General features: G+C 45.3%; 1 protein-coding gene across 1 annotated transcript in view; it reads left to right on the forward strand.

The window, feature by feature from the left end:
• PAPPA (pappalysin 1) overlaps positions 1-19,690 on the forward strand; it is a 240,753-nt gene that overhangs the window by 44,226 nt on the left and 176,837 nt on the right. The window contains exons 3-4 of the mRNA XM_036087337.2: positions 8,924-9,069; positions 13,224-13,517. Of these exons, the coding sequence (XP_035943230.2) occupies positions 8,924-9,069; positions 13,224-13,517 (440 nt within the window). The remainder of the gene's footprint in view (positions 1-8,923; positions 9,070-13,223; positions 13,518-19,690) is intronic.

The raw sequence follows: 19,690 nt of genomic DNA on the forward strand, positions 1-19,690 counted from the left end.
CCATTGGCCCACCTACTTCTGAATCAGCACCTTCTCTTCCATCCGAATCCTCAGGATTCTCGATCCCACTCCTCTCCAGGTCTCATCCTGATCCCATTCTGCAGAAAGCTGCAGACCAGTGACTTACCTGAGAGTTGACCTTCCACGTGACTTAGCAGAGGACACAACCCCAGGGAGCCAACTCTCCTGGTGGGCCTACAGCTTTAGGCAGCAATATCAGGGACTTTGAAGTATAGAATCTGAGCCTAATAAATGAGAAATATTCCAGTGGTACAAATTAGAATCCAGACCCATCATTTCACCTCCTCTTTCTCCTACCCCCATCCAGTATCACATTGTTCCCCATGAATAAATACCTTTCCTTCTTTGATAGTCTCAGACCAACCTGCTTTTCTGCAAGTCCCTGCTAGGGTCTTTACTGCCATCCCTCCCTTCCGTGCATCTTCCACATTCCTCCAGAAAGGAAAGAAAGGGTCTGCTCAGAGCCTTCAGGACACTGTCCATCCTCTATAACCTGGTATACAAGACCTGTCCAATGTGGCCATTGCTGCCCTCCAGGCCTACCTTGTGGAGTTGTTCCCATGTTCCCAGCTTTGCAAGTGCACCAGATACCTTGGAAGGTCCCACCCTTCCCCTGCTCTTTCAGGCTTCCTGGCTTTCTGGAGCCCCTGCCCTTACTCTGTCTCCTACACTTGGCCCGATATCCAACCAAGGTTTGTTCTTTGTATGAAAAGCCCAGTGATGTCTTAGCCACCTTCAGCTGGGTAAATGTCATTGTTCTGTGCTTCCCTCCCATTCAGCACCCCCTGTGTAGTAACACATGTCATAAGAGAAGGTAAGATATTAATGATTAGGGATATGGTCTGCAATATCCAACAGATGAGCGGCCATATCACACCTCCTACACCTGTAGCCAGGTAGAGGGACCTTGGAAAAATGGCGTCACCTCCCTGGGTCTCAGTTTCTTCCCCTATAAACTGGGGATACTCCTACTTAACACATAGGGTTTTTGTAAAGCTTCAAAGAGATCATTTTGAAAAGTACTTCAACAGTGCCAGTGTGTCGTAAACTCCCCCAAATGGTAGGTTTTATTAGTATTATCACATTATGTTGTGATCATCTGATTATTTGTCTCACTTCCTTCATAAAACTGCTAACCCTTTGAGAGTGAAAATTGTTTCTCTTTCATATTTGTGTGCCCAGTTGCTAGCTTAGGGCATGGTTATAATAGAATCTGCAAGGATTGGCGAACAAAAGAGGAACCGACTGAATGAATGATTTGCAGAGAGGAGAGAAGAAAGGAAAATGAAGGCAGGCAGGGAGGGGGGGCAGGGAATGAACGAGTGACTTATTCAATAAATGAAAGAAAGAATGATCGATTTTTCAATTGCTCTTTCATTGGTGCTGTTACATTTTTTTCTTAGACTGTGTGTCAGGCTTTTATATAAGAGCTGTTATTTTGGAAAACAATCATTCAGGATTCTGAGAATTTAATAAACTCTCCAAAGCACTTTATTTTTTTTCTGTGCCTCCTCTTACAAGAGAGGCAGATTTAGACATTTCTGACAATGAAACTAAGCAAGAGAATAAAGTCCAGATCATTAGGACCCTTCGGATAAAAACACAGAATCCAGGGTTCAGAACTGGCCACGGCTTGGGGAACGCTTGTTAATTGCAACAAGGATATGGATGCAATAAACATTCCGAGGTTTATCTTGCTTTAATGACTTGCCTTGGGTAGCTTTGATCTTTATATTTGATAATCACTTTCAAATGGTCTGGTGTGTTCTGAAATTGGAGTAGTGGTTCAGAGACTTGAGATCCTCCTTGGGAATGACGGGCTGCAATCAGAATTTGGAAATGGGCAGTGCTACAGGACTTGCCCTGTGAGTTGTAGAAACAGGTCGACCACCTGTGGAGGACATAAGCACCCTGATCCAGTGACGGGAGCAGGGTTCCCTGATGGGAGAAAGACAGTGGGCATTGGGAGCTAAGGTAGCAAAGGCCAGTTTCCTTCAGCTGCATGAGCTAGCTAAAAAGAGAATCGTGCCTCTTGGGCCCTTTTCATGAGTTGGGCACCCTTCTTGCTTTCTCGCACATTACCTCCTTAAATTTTTATATTCTCCTGCCTAGGTTGAATTTTATAATCCCCATTTTACAGGTGAAGATAGGTTCAGAGAGGTTGAGTCCCTTCCCTAATGTCACAGGGACACTTCTTGGCAGAAGAGGTGGGACTTGAACCCTAGACTGTCTCTCTCTTAAGATGAGGCTTTTTTCAAAAAGTTATAAAGCTGGTGATTACAACAATGAAGGACTTCTTGGTGTGGTAATCCCAAAAGAAAATGGTGAATACAAAAATGTGTACCATAAACTTTGATGTACTTGTGCCCTCCACTTTCATATCACTGAATGAAGAATAGACCTCAGTCCAGAACAATTCTATCTAGAACTGTACCCAGGGATATTTAATTATGAAGTAGCAGAGAGTCTTACAATGTAAGACCATCTCCCATACGAATTACAAGTAGAATACGGCTCTAAGGCACTCTATTTAAATGTTATGCTGCCATGTATATATATTTTTAATTTCCCCTTTAAAAAAAGATGTTCATGTTTCTATGGCACTTTGCTGCTTTTTCCTTTAATCTGAAAGAACTGTCACTAGCCCCTGGCTTTGAGGTGGCCCAGTCACAGCCAGGTTCATCTCAGACAAACCCTCCTAGGGTGGAACGCATCAGCACGTGGCCAGCACCATCGCTGTGTCCTGCCTGCACCTGTCAAGAGCCCCAGGAGCGGAACTTGGGCAGGACACTTCTCAAAAATCTCTTCAGCTCTCTCTTCAACAATGGGGAAGTCAGTTGGCTTCACGTGGGAGTAGAAACAATCTGGGCTCACTGTGAGACGTACTTCTGATCAACCATCTGTAAAATGGGAGAGCCTGTGTATTCTGTCTCTAGACCTGGAAAACCTCAAGCCCTCCCTAATTTCACTTAAGGGACCTGTTGTTGTTGCTCTGCATTTTGAATGCAGTTCCCTTTTGCTTCCCTTTCAATAAAACAAGCCCTGACAGCCCTCTCCTTGAGATTATTACAGAGTTGTACCATCTCAGGCCAGTGCATTTAGGAAATATGTTATTGGCACTCACCAGCGAGTGAGATGCATAAAGAAAATATTCTAATGACAGTGGAGTTGAGAGAGCTTTGATCTCCCTCCAGAGCTGCCCTCATGGCTTTGACATGCTGTTCTGGCAGAGAGGGTATGTCTGGGCGCCTTGGCACTCTGGGGCTGGCCCCCCCTGCAACTGACATTCCAGGGGACCCACAACCTTCACAGTAGGACCCAGGGGCATGGGCTGTGCAGGAAGCAAAGAGACACTGAGACACCTCTCTTGAAAGGCAGCTTGGGGAGAGAGTCTAAATGAGGAGGAGCTTTCCAGTTTAGCCCAACATTTCCCAAACTCTGTTGGTTGTGCTGTTATTTTATTTTTGGCAGAGGCAGAGGTTAGGGTTGGGGGGAAAGGATTATGGTCACATGTGTCTGGGAACACTCACACGCTATCTGCTCTATTCCCATTTTGCATGTTAAAGGCTCTGATAATGCTTGCAGTGAAAAAACATATGCACTGAACATTGTTTAACAGAGCATGTCCTAAACCCATTTGAATCAGAAAACTCTTTTCCTTTAAACGCGCATCTGCTTCTTGTGGATTTAGCCCTCTGCAGACTGGGATTTGGAAAACACGGATCTAATTCACAAACTCACTGAACAGAAAGGGATTCTGAGCTGCAGACTGGACAGCAGAGTGTAGGGTCAGAGGCCAGACACTCAGGCAATGTAGGCTCTGCGCAGGGATGCTCAGCTGAGGGGGAGCCTGGGGCTGCAGTCCCTCCCATGCTTGACTCTGGAAGCCATGCACCCTGGCAGGGAACTGTGTCCCCTTGAATGAAGAGGTGATTTACTAATTCGCGCAAAAGTGCTGCTATACATAGGCTAGTGAATGGAGGCTTGTTAGGCCCTTCTGTGTCCCTTCTTTAACGCCTTGGGCAAGTCAGTTCACTTCCCTGAGCCTGGACTTCTTCACCTTGTTTTGAAGTTACACAATTTAAGAGAGTGGTACTCAACACCTGCTGATCAGTGGTCTGTCTGACTCGCTCGTTCGCTGCCTACAGTTTTAGGGAACACAGAGATATGAAGACTTGGTCCCCACCCACTTGAAGCTCATAGCCTGATGGAGAAGATAGGTGCTCATGGAGAAGATAAAGCAAAGCGGGGTGAGAAGTACTAGAATCAGAAGGGGGAAGCTCTGAGGAGGGAGAAGTCATTGTCAGCTAGAGGCATGATGATTTTGGTGCTGTTAATAATTACCAGTGTGATAACAATAATGTAACAACAATAGCTTGTGCTAATCAATGTGTGCCTTCTACCCACTGCATGAGGCACTTTCTTTGTGTGGCCTCTGACCCTCTGAGAGGTGACTGTCATCCTCCCATTTTATAGGTGAGGGTGGTCAAGAGTGGATTAAAGCTGGACTTTGCAGGGACGATAAGATTTTAAGAGGCAGAGACTCAGGAAGGAAGGTCATGAGGCAGAGGAGGGAAACCAATGGGCATGTGTAAGGAGTGGGCATAATCGAGGGAACCCAGAAGCTCCAGGGATGAGGACACCATGAGAAATTGAGGTTGAGGTTGCTGGAGGAAGAAGAAGCTTGGGTGGTGGGGATGAGATGTGGGAAGCTGAGACCCTGAGAAGCCCCCAGAGGCAGACAGTTTAGGTTTCTCCCCAGTAGGAGAAAATAGGAGACCAGAGCATAAAGGGGAGTGTGTGCACAGGGTGTGCTGAGCTGTCTCTGAATCCTGCCGGTCTGCTAATTGTCAGAGAGGTAAAGCAACTTGCCCATGGACATCCAACTCTGAGTAGTACTGGCACTTAAATTAATAAACACATCGAGATTTGGATTTGTATTGATTTTCATGGAGCATGGGTAATGATTTTTTTATTTTTTATTTTTATATTTTTTAAAGATTCTATTTATTTATTTGACAGAGAGAGAGGGAACACAAGCAGGGGGAGTGGGAGAGGGAGAAGCAGGCTTCACACTGAGCAGGTAGCCCAATGTGGAGCTCGATCCCAGGACCCTGGGATCATGATCTGAGCTGAAGGCAGATGCTTAACGACTGAGCCACCCAGGCACCCTGATATTTTTAAATAGATTTGACCAATTTGCAATATACACATGAGGCTAACTTTCCACACGGTACAAAATGGAAAGCCAAGGGGCCCTGGGCAAGTCTTTTTCCTTCCCTCTTCACCAATCTCCCTAGACTCTGATGACCCTTCTCTATTTGACCTTCTATGCTTTCACCTCCACTTGTTGGCAGGAGGGATTAAACATTCTCGAGGTAGGGGAAGAGAAGAAAATACCCACATGGACTCCTGCCACGCCCCTCCCCCCCCCCCGCCCCGAGATTTTCCCTTGATGCATTCGGGAGGCACCCAGCTTGGCTCTGAATTGGTGGGAAGACCTCCGCCCACAGAAGGAAAGTTCTTAGCCACAGAGCTGTTTTCCTTTGGGTGGCCCCCCCAAAAGAGATGGAGAGAAGAGAGGCCTGGGGGGCCAAGAACCTGGATGGCTGCCATGGATTCTTCCTCTTGGGGGAAATGGAGGCTTCTTAAAGTGTGAAAAAAAAAACCCACATACAAGCAAGGGAGAAGCTCCAACATCCCACATGTCTGCCTTGGGTCAGGATGAGTACCACCCCTTGAAAAGATTGGCTTCTGCAATTACAACTGAATAAACAACCAATTAAAATGTCTCCCCTGCCCCACCTCACCCCATCTCTTCCTCTCACGAAGCTTTCTCAGCCTAGAGCAGCAGGGCAAAGAGGTGACTTTGTCTAATAACATCTGTGTTCTCTGCCTGAGAGAATGCTTGATGGAAACGGACAAATCAATTAGAAAAAAATAAATAATGTGGAAAGGGCTGATCCAAGAAAATCTCGGCTTCTCTTTGTTTTCATTTGCCCACGCATTGTTTCCTTTTGCACCGTGGCCCTGCGTGAGCCTGGAAATGAGAGTGAGGCTGTGGGAAGAATTGGACACATCGAGATTTGTGCTTGGCTTTGTCACTATTTATGTGATCTCTGAACCCCTGTTCCTTCATCTGTAAGATGGGGATAAATAATAGGAATAGCTAAACACTGATTGAGCTTTTCTACATGCCAGGTATTGTCCTAAGTCCTTTATGCTTCCTTTATTACGTCCCAAATCCTCTGGGCAACCCGATGAGGTAGACTGTTTTGTGTGTATAGGTACTGGGGCCCAGGCAGTGAAGTACATTGACCAGGGTGACCACACATCGGGGGGAGGAGCTGGATTCAAACCCAGGACTCTGGCTTGAGAACAAGTCATCCTACCCACGATGCTGCATAACTTCAAATACTGCAGAGATGGGACGACAGGTGTTCGCTAGCACAGGGGCTGGCATACAGCAAGTGCTTAATAAATGTTGGTTTTCTCTTTCCTCTTTCCTTCTCTGATCACAGAGTAGACTGGCCAAAACTCCTTATGAGGCTTCCAGGCTAAGAAGGTGAAGGTTAGGATTTCCAGGGAGAGAAAGCATGGCAGCAAGATTTCGGGTCAATATCTGAGCATGTGGCCATTTTGAAATTGTTCAGTTCAAGCCAGACATGGCTATGACCTCTTTTGGCCCTGTCTGTATCTCTAACTCATGTTCACCTTTTTTTGAAAAGCCAGAAAAAAATTGTCACATGATCAGTTATGGGCTCTTGATGATGTAAGGGACGAGGAGGGCTCTCTAGGTCTCAAATGTATCCATTCCCATTGGAGTAGAGGGGTGGGTCTGTGACCTGTAGGAATGCTCTGGGAAGCACCAAGTAGCTGCTGCTAATCCCAGTGTATTAGTAAGGAAACTGAGGCCTCATAGGAAGGAGACCGGGACCTAAATATTTTAGCTTTTTTCTTTCCCCATGTAAATTCAACCCCATCGATATCTACTGAGTGCTTGCCCAGGGGGCAAGCCCTATACTGAGAACCCGGTAAACAGAAATGGATAAGGCACATGCCCTGCCCCAGGGAGCCACAGACAGTGGTGGATATAGACAGGTGGAGTGATGATTTGGAATGGTGTGAATGCATGTACTTATAGGAGGTGGATGAGTGTAGAAATGGTAAAGGAGGTGGAGGAGAGATGGGAATCAGGGAAGCCTTCCTTGAGGAGCGGTACCAGCATGGGCTTTGGATTTGTTCATCAGAGGACAAAATGCGGAGCAGAGTCCCTGACAGAGGGAACAGCATGAGTGAAGGCGCCACGGATGATGCATCATGGTGGGTGCCCCCAACCCACAGTGGGAGATTCAGGAGAGGGAGCTGAGAGAGATGGGGCTAGAGAGGGAGGCAGCGTCTTGGAGGCCATGCTGGGGACCTTGGACTTACTCTTTCACATACAGGAGGCCCTTCTATAACCCCAGGAGGGAAGGAGAAGGGAACTGTCATAAGTATTCTACCAGCCACGATTTGTGTCAACCCCTCAGGGACAGATAGCATTATGAAAAAGGAAACAACTTCCAACCCGCTGTGTGACCTTAGCGAGGTCTGAAGCTTAAGTCTCTTTTCCCTCCTCCAGAATATAGGCATCATAATACTACCTACCTCGGTCTTATTAAGAAGATTAAAGGAGATAATCCACGTAAAGTTGGACCACATAGAAGGGCCCATCAGACATTAAGTATCATTATTCATAGGCTTCATCTCACCTACTACATCAAGCTGCCTACTTGCTTGTTTATGTATGTTTTTATTTATTGATTCATTTCCAACCTTACTCAAGAAATGATTATCAGCTGCTCACAAGGATACATGACAGCAGACATAAAATGGAGGCTGAGAGACTCAAGAGAGGGGAGCTAGATGCCTCTGTCGATTTAGAAAATGATCCGTTGAGTAATATGCCAGTGACTGATGGAAAGCTTTAGCATTTCAGTGGTGATAGGAGAGTTCATATTCTGTGAAGGAGGAGTTCTTACTTACTGAGCACCTAGGATGTGCCCAGTCTCTTTCCAAAGACCATTTCTTCCTCTCACCAACCTGTGATCATTCTACATATTAAAGAGCTGATGATGATAATGGAGAGTAAGTTTGCTTTCCTGACCTGTCAGTCTAAGTGGTAGCCACTCCAAATACAACATCCCTCTCCAAGTACATTTTACAGACAAATAAATAGAGGCTTACAGAATGCAGAATCATCTGGGGGGTGGGGGCAGCGTGATGCCCAGTGACAAGAGCATAGGTTTCCAAGGTAGACAGAATTGGCCCTGAAACCCAGTTCTGCAACTTTGGGCAATCTTTTTAATCACATGTGGGCCACATGTTCCTTATCTTGAAAACAGAGCAATAATGCCTCTCTGCAAGATTGGTATAGAGAGGCAAAGCAGGCCTCCTAGTGCAGCTCCATATTTGACAAATAAATGGTCTGACGTCCATAGTGAATGAGTGAAGTAGAGAAGAAGCCAAGACTAGAATGCATGTTGTCTTTTTCATGGTCTGTATTCTTGATTTGCATCCTCACTGTGTGGCCCTTTCATCAGGCAAGATAGCAAAGTCCTTAAGGGCAAAGATGTTGGTTTTAAGTAAATGTATGCTCTAAACTGAACTCTGCTATTTATAAGCTGAGCAAACTTGTCATGTCTCTTCAACTTAATAAGGACTTAATTTTCTTAGCTGTAAAATGGGATCATCTCCACTTACCTTATAATATTACTGGGGGAAGTCATTGAGGTGATGTGTATAAAGTGTTTAGCGAAGTGCCTGGCACATAGTAGCTCTTAATTACTCGGGGGAATAGCTGTTATTTGAATAGTACCTTTTTTGGATGGTGATGACAGCCAAGGTTCTTTTTTTGTTACAGAGCATACTTGGATGTTAATGAACTGAAGAACATTCTTAGACTGGATGGATCAACACACCTTAATATCTTCTTTGCAAACTCCTCGGAGGAGGAATTGGCAGGAGTAGCAACTTGGCCATGGGACAAGGAGGCCCTAATGCACTTAGGTGAGAATTAGAAACTTCTTCAGGAGGAAATTGGATTAGCACAGGAATAACTTTAGTGGTGATGATAATGGTGGTGGTGATCATGACCATGACGATGGTGATGGTAGTGGTGATGGTGAACGATCTCTTTACTGCTTTTCAGTTTACAGAACTCCTTAGCACTTCTTATCTCATCTCCACCACCAAGCATTGCTCTGAAGAAAATAACATGATATCATTAGCCCTGTTTTGCTGATGGGGAAACTGAGACCCACAGAAGGAACAGGGCTTATCCAGGGTCACACACAAGTCCGTGGCTGAGCCACATTTGGAGTTCAAGTCTCCAGCTCTGTCTATTGATAGCTTTCTTCTTCTACCCCTTGCCTCTTAGCGCATGCAAATATCTTCCCAGTCCAGCAACCGCATGTTGCTGACACAGCCAGTCAGGGCTTGGCTTGAGAGATGCCAAAGAGACAAGAGAAAGTGAGCTAGTTAAGACCTCTTTGTTCCTCCGTGGTCCACCAACACCACCAGGAACTCTTCTTACATCCAAAGTATTCATATCCATAAGCCAGGCATGTATTTACACAAACCCATCACCAAGAGTCAGAAAAGACAATGGTTTCTGAACCAGGCCCTGTAAGTAAACAGTGTAGCTCTTTAATTTTGATTTTGATTTTCACTCTCCTGGCTCTCTTCCAGTACACATCTGTATGTGCATGTGTTTTTTGGTAACTTTGCATATTTGAAAGCATAGATAAAATGTTATGTTCTTTTTTTTACTTCATATTATGCTACCTATATTATTCCACATGGTAGCAGTTTTCCTAATCACTTCCCACCCAACTTTTTCACTTAACATCACAAGACAAAAGCATCCTTCTGGGTTATTTCCATCTCTCTAAAGGTGATGTTTTTAATGACCACACAATATTCCATTGAGTGAGGGCACTATAACGTGCTCAACCTTTTTTCCCTCGATAGAATGTTCCCGTTGTTTACACCAATGGATAGCAATGCCTCCCTTGTTGAGCATCTTCATCTGGGGAGGTTAGGGCTCAGGAGAGTGACAGTCTTGGTGTTTGCCAAGGCCCACTGCTCCCCCAGTGATACAGCCAGGGTCCAGTCACTGTCTTCAATCTGTGGTATCTTGGAAATGAGGGACTCTGCAGCTTCATATGATAGAGACTTCAAACTCTAGAGTTAGTTCTCTCTAGACTGCTCTCATTTCCCACTTGTTTTTAAGGGAATGAAACCAATGTGTGAGTGTGTGTGCGCATGCAAGTGCATGCGTGCTAATGTGTTGTTGTGGTATAAATAGAGCTGGAGACAAAGAGAAATCTGTAGTGGTTCCCAACTGGGGGAATTGTATCCTCTAGGAGACATTTGGCCGTGTCTAGAGATAGTTCTGGCTGTTACAAATGGGGGAATGCTACTGGCATCTAGTGGGTAGAGGACAGTGATGCTGCTAAATCTACAAATTTAGCAAGAAAGAATTATCCAGTGCAAAATGTCTGTCATGCTGAGGTAGAGAAACCCTGATGATGGATGGATAGACAGACAGACAGAGGTTGGGCAGAAAAGAGCATGCAACTTAGACACACGTGAAGGTAGACGATTTGTTTCTATAGTGTGCCTGGTATGACATATGGGAATCCTACTGGCCCACAGCAATACACAGGGTTGTTCTCAGCTTTGATTCTACTTGGCAGTATGGCCTTAGGCAAGTCTCTTTCCTTCCCCAAGTCCCAATTTACTCAGGTTTTAAATGAGCAGGTTAGACTAGATGGTCTCCAAGGACAGTTCTCGACACTGAAATGCTGTTCTATTGGAAAAGCAACTGAAAGGCTCTTGATCCGAGTCTTAGAAAGCTTCTAAAGTTAGAGAAAAATACTCCTGATGATTCCGTGAATTTCCGAGACTGGCTCAGGACCAGGAATACAGAAGGCTATAAATCCATAGCATGTTCTAGTGTTTCAGGATGATGTCAGACTCTAACTATTTCACCTTTTAAGAGAAGCAGTGAAACAGGACTCGGGTTCTGGGCTGTAGCTCTGTGCAAAGGGGTGAGTCGGAGGGGATGAGGTAAAGCAAACAAATCTGGCCCGGACATCAAGTCTACAGTCCTGTCATTATCCCTGGAAATACCTGTGGGGTCCTGCACCTTCCCAGCCCCCTGCCCAGTGCCTCCATGTTGAACCCTCATGGAGAAACAGAATCATTGGCACTGTTGTAGCTGTTTATTTTAGAGCTCACCAGAGATGCAAAGTCACTTTTCCAAGATCACACAGCCGGGGGCAAGCAGAATGAGGGTTGCTAACTGCCCAGGGCCCCCAGCCCCCTGCCCAGGGCCCTGCCGTCTCCCCATCCCGAGAAATGTTGGCCAGAAGCAATTACTCCACATGAACCCCAATCAAACCCAACTTATTAGAAGCATACATATATTTTTACCTTCTTTTCCTGCTGTGATGCCATGATCCCTGGAAAAAAGCCTTGGGTAGGAAGGGGATTATGTTTCATATTATGATTGACAGAAAATAATTGAGAGAGATTTCCTGTCTCAATTTCTCTTCTTCCCTGCCTCTCTGCCTGCCCCTTCTCACACACGCACACGTGTGCACACACCCCCACACACCCTCTCATACATCTTTATCTCTGTGCTAGAAGGCTCTGAGCAGTTCAGAATTAATAGACTCCTTGAGCCCCATGACTGAGCAAGCTCACTCTCCTGGCAGTTCAACCCAAGATAAAACTCCCCCCACGCCTGCCAGTTCAAATCAACATGGCCCTGCTTTATCACCATTCTTTATAAGACACTGCTCTGCACTTAAACTCACGACTTGCAGAGTGTTTGGACTTGAATTTTAACCTTCTCTTAAACACATTTGGATTTTAAAGTTTAAATGTCTCCCTACCAGCCTATATGCGTTTCTCCAGTGCCTAAAATGAACATGAAAAATGCCGTCCATTGATTCTACTGAAATCTGTTCCATCTATCTGCCTAAGCTAAGCCATGCTCAATCATCGAAGACATGGGGGGTAGACCATGGCTTCTCAAACTAGAATGTACAGATGAGCCATCTGGGGCCCTTGTTAGAATACAGATTCTGATTCTGTAGGTCTGCCGTAGGGCCCGAGATTCTGCATTTTTAATCCCTTCCAGGTGATGGTCCTGCTGCTTTTTCTCAAGACACTCTTCGAGTCATGACTAGTTAGATACCCACTGACCCACTTTGAGTCATGGTGCTATGCAAGCTGCTTACATGTGCTTAGGTGGACCTCAGAAAACTTCTTTCATTGGGCTAATGTTCAGAGATTCAACACACATGTAATGAGATGCCATATTCCAGGCCCTGTGATTGGCACTCGTGGTAGAACTCATTAAGAGGCCTGGCTCTGGAAACTAAGGATCTCAAATTCCAGTGTGACACCTTTCCTAACTCCCGATCATGAGCCAGTTACTTCACCTGTCTGGGAATCAGTCTCTCCTATTTGGGTTGTGAGCTGAGTAAGTGTGATTATACAAATGAAGCCCTGAGCACAGGGCCCGAGGATACATGATAAATGCCCAAGAGACATTGGCTGTAATGACACTGTCCTAATGATGAGCTCAACATGATGCTGGCCCTCATGAGTGCTCACTCTCAGAGAGGACCAGAGATGAAGAAGTGGGATTTAGGGATGATAATCAACTTGCTCAACGTCCTAGCATTAGCAAGGGCAGAGTGAGGACTGGGACCATGGTATCTGACCATGAGGGCTCCAGTTGGACTAGACTGTGCGAGATGTTTGTAAACCAGGACATGCCTTACTGTTGAAGGACAAGGTGGCAGCAGAAATGTCCACCAGCCCAGAAATCAAAGTCCTTAAATACTGATCATGCCCCTTTGTTAAGTAGTTTGAGGTCACCTCGGTTAGGGTGTCTTACTTCTTCGGCATTGGTGTTTTCATCTGAAAAATGGAAGGATTGCACAGAATGACTCTTGAGACTCCTTCCTACCCAATCAGTGGTGCATATCACAAGTCATAACAGTTCTCGGGACCGTGGAGTCACAGGGTGGAGAAGCTTGTGGTTACTTTGGGCAGCACCCCATTTGCCTGTGATTGATTGGGTGATTTCTGCAGCAGGAAGCAGAGTGCCGCACTTGCTCAATGCTCTGGTTTTCCCTTTGCAGGTGGCATTGTCTTGAATCCGTCTTTCTATGGCATTCCTGGGCACACCCACACCATGATCCATGAGATCGGGCACAGCCTGGGCCTCTATCACATCTTTCGAGGCATCTCGGAGATCCAGTCTTGCAGTGATCCCTGCATGGAGACAGAGCCCTCCTTTGAGACCGGAGACCTCTGCAGTGACACCAACCCAGCCCCAAAACACAAGCTCTGCGGTGACCCAGGGCCAGGGAATGACACCTGTGGCTTCCATAGCTTCTTCAACACCCCTTACAATAACTTCATGAGCTACGCAGGTAGGACTCCCCGCTCGGCCAGGCGCATGCGGCTGGGTGTCACCCACGGGCTCCAGTCCTGGCTCAGAGGAGGCTTGGGAAAGCTGCTTTCCTTTTCTAAGACTTCTTCAACCCAACAGTCCCTCATCCCAGACAATCAGGATGTGACAGTCCTTGTGTGAGATCTCAGGGATTCATGGGAGCTGTTGCATCTGATGTCTCCTCAGAAAGACACACTTTAAGGAGCTGTCTGGGGCCCAAGGTCAGGAGATCTACGTAGCAGTTCTAGCTCTACCACTGGGTCACCCAGTGCCTATGGGTCTGTCACATTCCATCTCTGGGTCTCCCTTCACTCAAGAAAATGGAATCTTCGGATCCGAGGAATCTTGGAGAAGGTTCATCTAATTTTGCAGTTGTATTTTTCTAAGCTGGTGGTTACTGCAACTCTTTCTTTATCTTTCCTTTTTTTTAACTGCAACTTTCTCTTAAATATAAAGCTCTTATACTCTCCTTTACTCTTTTATTACAAAAAAAATAGAATGCTTTTGGTTTTGCAAATACGAAATTACATGAGAGGGGTACATTCTTTTCCTAACTGCGTATATCCAGTCAAAGCCCTTTTTTATACCATCAGTAATAGCATTAAGGACTCATGGTTTGGGTTCAAAGATGTCCTGTACTTCTTTTAGAATATATCAAGGCCAATTCTAGCCCTTAGAGCATTTTTGGAAAGTTAGAACAAGGCATTCTTTTCCCGAGGCAGTCTCAGCCCTCCCCACTGGCCTCTTAGACCAGGAACCCTAGTGTAGGAAACCAATCCACAAATTGCACATGGTAGCCCAGCATCGAATTCTATTATAATATTCGACTTAGGTGTCTCTTGACCCTACGAAAACCAGCAAGTTCTGTGAAAGCGGAGATTGTCTCTAATGCACCACTCTATTCCCAGCACCTAGCACAGAGCCTGGTGCTTAATAAATGTTTGTTAAGAAGAAGAAAGAGAGGGAGGAAGGGAGAGAGGCAGAGAGGGAAGAAAATGAATAAATTCTCATAAAGGATTAGAAAAGTGATTCTTATTAATTCTAATAGTTCTCCTTGTATAACAGTTTATGGTTCATAAAGGACATTAGTACACACTATCTCATTTAACTCACAACAAATGTGTGGGGTAGAAATTATCCCCATTTTACAGATGGTAATACTGTGGCTCACTAAAGTCATTTGTCCCAGGTCACGTATCTGACTCCAGACATTTTTTTTCTTCTACTCCTGTGTGGGGCTGTAGGTCTCCATCTCTGCTTGACCTAGGAAAGCCCTCTTCCCGCAGTTTTCCATTTCTTCTTTGGTTTTTGCCTCAGATTGCATTTGAAGAGAGGATTTTGCTGCTGAAACCCCATGAATTTGATAATCCTCAATAGGTCTTCCTGCTTTCCCATGTGGGCTGATGACCTCTGGGGGCTTCTGCAGTTTAAGGCTCCTACCATTCAAACCCGAGGTCTCCGGAAGGGTCAACAGCCCAACCTTGGCACCAGAAAGGGGTCTTTAGGTTTAGGTCTTTTAAAAAGACCACAGTGCTGGGTATTTCCTAAAAAGCAGATTTCCTACTGGACTCCCCTTCCCAGCCAAGCCGACATCCCACATCCGGTGCCCTGTCCCCTCACACAGCCCTGCTTACGTTCCATTTCTGTAGCACCTTTCCTTGGCCAGCTCAACGCACATGGAAAATAAACAATAACATGAATTTGGAAGTTTGCCGGACGCTTAGGGGCCTCGGAGCTGCCACTAGCTACCAGACCCCTATAAACTAAATCTTTTTTTTGTTCCTCTTTGTACAGATCTAAAGGGTGATTGATTTACTGTTGTTTTTTTAAAGGAACCCCTCAGCTCAGTGACCCATTAACAGCAGAACTAATTCACTGAGCTACGATAACAAACTTACACCCGCAAAAGCATATTCAAGGCGACCACGAGCTTTGAAATGTTTGTTTTCCTTAGGATCTCTGATAGATGAGGTGACAAAAGCAGCTGGATGAAATTCAAAATGCAGAAGAGGATCGGGTTCTCAGGACCAGGGAGAGCTATGCACAGGGGCTGTGCAGTCAAGGCCAGAGGGTGGAGACCCTGCTGGGTCAACTGCTCCGAGTTCCTTCCTTCCTTCCTTCCTGGGTGCTTCTTCCTCAGGCCTGGTCACTCGCAGAGCGAAAAGTCTAGAACAGTGCTGTCCAGTAGAACTTTCTGCAAAAATGGGCATGTCCTGTGTGCATGCTGTCCAGTGTGATCACCACTGGCCTGATGTAGCTCATGAGCGCTTTGAGTATGGCTAGTGAGACTGAGGAATTGAATTGTTCATCTTCAGTAACTTTAATTAATTGAAATAACCCCACCTGGCGGGTGGCTGCCATATTGGTCAGCACAGGTCTACAATCATTATCGAGTGCCTAGGATACACCGCACACTGTGTGAAGCGCTTCATAGGCTTCTCTTGTAGAATCCTCAAAATAAGGACTATTATTACTGAACCTATTTTATGGATGCAGAAATTGTGGTTTAATGTAGCTTAGGTAACTTGCCCACGGTCGCACAAGAAGAAGAAGGTAAGCCTTTTTTCACTGCAGAGCCTGTGCTATTGATCAATAAACATCTGGCTCTCTTTCTGATGCTAAGGCAGGTGGGGAGGGTCCCAAGTGCTCAGCTCCAGCAAACACCAGGCAGGTGATGGGGGCATGCCCTAGTTCAGCACCAGGAGCTTATGGTCATCTTGCATTGCTGGATAAGTCCTGGGCAGATGAAGAGCAGAAGCCCAGACTCTACTTCCTGAAGATGATAGGCAATAGGAGGCCTCCCAAGAGCACCCTCTAGTCGGGGCTTCCTCAAGAGTGCGAAAACCAGGCCTTGTCCAGCCTGCAGGAGCAGGTGTCTTGTTACCATTGTTCTGCGTGTCAAAGCCTTTCGATATGCACATCTGCTTCGACCCTGCCATCCCAGCTCTTAGGAATATATCTGAAGGAAAGAAATCTGTTGATTTGTTTAAGCATTTAATCGTAAGAATGTTCTTAGCAATGTTCATTGTCCAAATATCAATTAGGTATTTACTCTCTGCCAGGCGTGAAGAAAAAAATGCTTATATGCGTGAAAAATTAGAAACTGCTTACAAGTCCAGTGAGCATGGATTGTTGAAATAAATCACAAGGCATCCATATGATAGAATATTATGTGGCCGCTAATGATAACGTAGAAGATGCAAGAGAGGTGTAAACAGAAGCGGCGAAACATGGTGGTGCAGAGCACGAAGTTTGGGAGTGCAGGCACTGACCGTGAAGCCTCTGTGCGTTAGCCTTTGACCTTAGGCAAGGTACTTCTCCAAGCCTCACTTACTTCCTGGATACCATGGAGGGTAATCACACCTACCCTGTGTGATAGTAGGTGTACTCATGCAGATAAAGGATTTAGAACTGTCCCTGGTACCATAACTCGTGCTCAATAAATGATAATTCGTAGGATTATTTTTTAACACTTCAATGTGAACATGGTCACAGAGCCTTGTACCGTGTAAGACCTGGCATATAAACGTGTGTGTGTATATGTATATATGTATGTGTGTGTGTATCTCTCTATATACATACATATATACATATACATATATGCGTATATGCATTTATACATATATATGTATAAATGTGTGTGTATATATATAAATGTATGTGTATATATATGGTGTAAATGTGTTTCTGATAATGAGAATTATAAATATTCATGTGCAATATACATATACACACACATAGACCTATGTACTAAATACTAATTATATTATCTCTAGGTAATGAGTTTAGGGGGATGTTTATTTCTTTGTAACACTTTGGGCATATTCCACATGTTTTACAGTGAATATAATCATTTATTGTTATTACTATTAGTATCACTATCATTATTTAATAAAAACCAAAAAGGCAGGGGCTCTTATGAAGGGCAGCTCCGTTATCCCTACACTAGACATAGGTTAGCTTGTTAAATGCCCTTTTTAGCTTTAGGAGGCGGTTACGTCACTATTCCCTATGTTACAGTGGGTGAAAACGAGGCTGGCCGGGGTGGGGGTGGGGGGGCAGCATCTTGCTCTTGGTTCCACAGCACACGGCAGCGCTGGCCCCCTGGCTTGACCCCCCGTGCTCTACAGTCTCCATGCTACAGAGGGTAATGTGTTCTGGCGAACAAAGTTCAGTTAGCAAACTCCGGGCCGAGCCCCGACAGCGTGGGGGCTGGTGCAGGCTTCCACAGTGATGAGATCCCCGAAGTCCTCTCTGCTGATAAAATGGGAACTGAAGAACAAGATGGGCTGGCTGGTCCTGGAGCTCAGATGTCGGGAGGGGAAACGTGTGGAGGCAGGAAGCCAAGAGGGGCTGACTCTAGACATGAGCTAATTGAGACAGAGCATTTGTGATAAACGGAAACCCTTTGGTCCTTCCCCATAAGATTCTGATAGCAGCAAAGTCTCTAAGTGATGTACCCTGGGACAGGCGTTTTTGGACTTCTGTTTTCAAGTTCAGATACATTTCTGTTCCCCTACCAAGTTCTGCCACCTATCTGTTTTTCATACTCTTTTTTATTGACAAACATGGAAATGGCTAATTTTTAAGTCACGAAAGGAAAATGCACTTCTTTGGGGAAAAGAAAGAAACAAACAAACCAGAGTGTATGGAGGGGGGAAAATGCTGTTTTTCTCCTCTATTCATCTTGATAAATACTTTATGTGTTCCAGCTCACTGAGTCCCCACAGCAACTCTATGGAGTGGGGTTGATTTAAATGTCCCCAATTTATACCTGTGGGACCTGAGTTTTAGAGTTACTTCCTTCTTTTGGAAAGGACTGATTAGTATTCTATTCGGTGCTTATGCCTTAACGTACATAGCCATTCCCCTATGAATAGACAGATGTGTTATTTCTGATATTTTTACCATTATAAATGATGCTTCAAAAAATAGCCTCATACCTATATTTTCCCGTTTGTTCATGAATATCTGTCTATTGAATTCCTGAATGTGCTATTGCTAGATCAAAGAGAATGAATTTTTTGCATTCTTATCATGGTTCTTTGTGCTCCACTCCCCTTAGCCTTCAGTGGAGTTCTGAGATGAACATTCTTGGTATCCTCATCATCTCCACCTACAGATTGGAAAACTGAGGCGCTGAGGGCATGAATTCACTTGCCCATTTGACTCCGGATCCCTCACACACTGGTCTAGCTCTTTAGCCATACTTTCTTAGCCATTATCCCTTCCCCTGCCTCTGACCTATTCAGTGGCTTTTCTAGAGGGTACTTTTTTTCACTAAGAAGTTCAAAGTTCATAGGAACAAAGAAGAACATACCTGATGATCTGGCCCTTCTTAGGCTGAGACGTCTGGACTCTATTCTCCAGGCAATGGGGAACCATAGGATGTTTGCTATCCAAGGTGTTAGATGGCTGCATGTGGACTTGAGAGAGATGTATGTGACTAAGGGTACTTGCTAAGGGACACTGGGCTCTTCTCCCTTCTCCAAAGCTATGAAAGACATGCCCAGGGTGTTGGACAAGGGATCGACTGTCAAAAATTACTAAGGGGATCAGAGGGAGCTTCTGTGTATAACCTCCTTTCACTCCTGTCCCTTCCCCAACCTGGATTCTCAAGGTTCATCCAACTACACAGCACCTGCCCAAACTTATTTTCTGTTTGTTTGATAAGGCGAAGTGAGTTTATGCTGCAGGATTCCCAGTGGCAGGTTTATTTTAAGATCTGGTGAGCCCCGTGCTCCTCCATCTGGGGCCCAGCTGCGGAAACCCTGACCGGGTGGACACCTCTGGGAAGTGGTGTTTTCGGAAACCAAGCCAAAATAGTGCCTTGTTCTGCCCCTAGAGCAGCTGAATGAAGCTGGTGGAGGAGTAGACAGGAGGCAGGCTCCTTCCTTAGGAGGCGAGTCTCAGACAGTCTTTAGTCCACATTGTAGAAAAGAGCATAGGGCTGAAGGTCATTCGATCTAAAGACATTTAAGAGATTGTATTGCAGCCCACTCAGACTTGGGCTCACAATCCTATTTATCAAGCACCTGCAGGATACTTTTCCCATACAGGGTCTCATTTATGCACAGAAAGAAGTTCTCATATTGATTAGAAACATGGTCTAGGAGTCCAGAATGCCTGGGTTCAAATCTCAGATGTATCCCT

This window comes from Halichoerus grypus, chromosome 14, assembly GCF_964656455.1.
Source record: "Halichoerus grypus chromosome 14, mHalGry1.hap1.1, whole genome shotgun sequence".
Lineage (NCBI taxonomy): Eukaryota > Metazoa > Chordata > Mammalia > Carnivora > Phocidae > Halichoerus > Halichoerus grypus.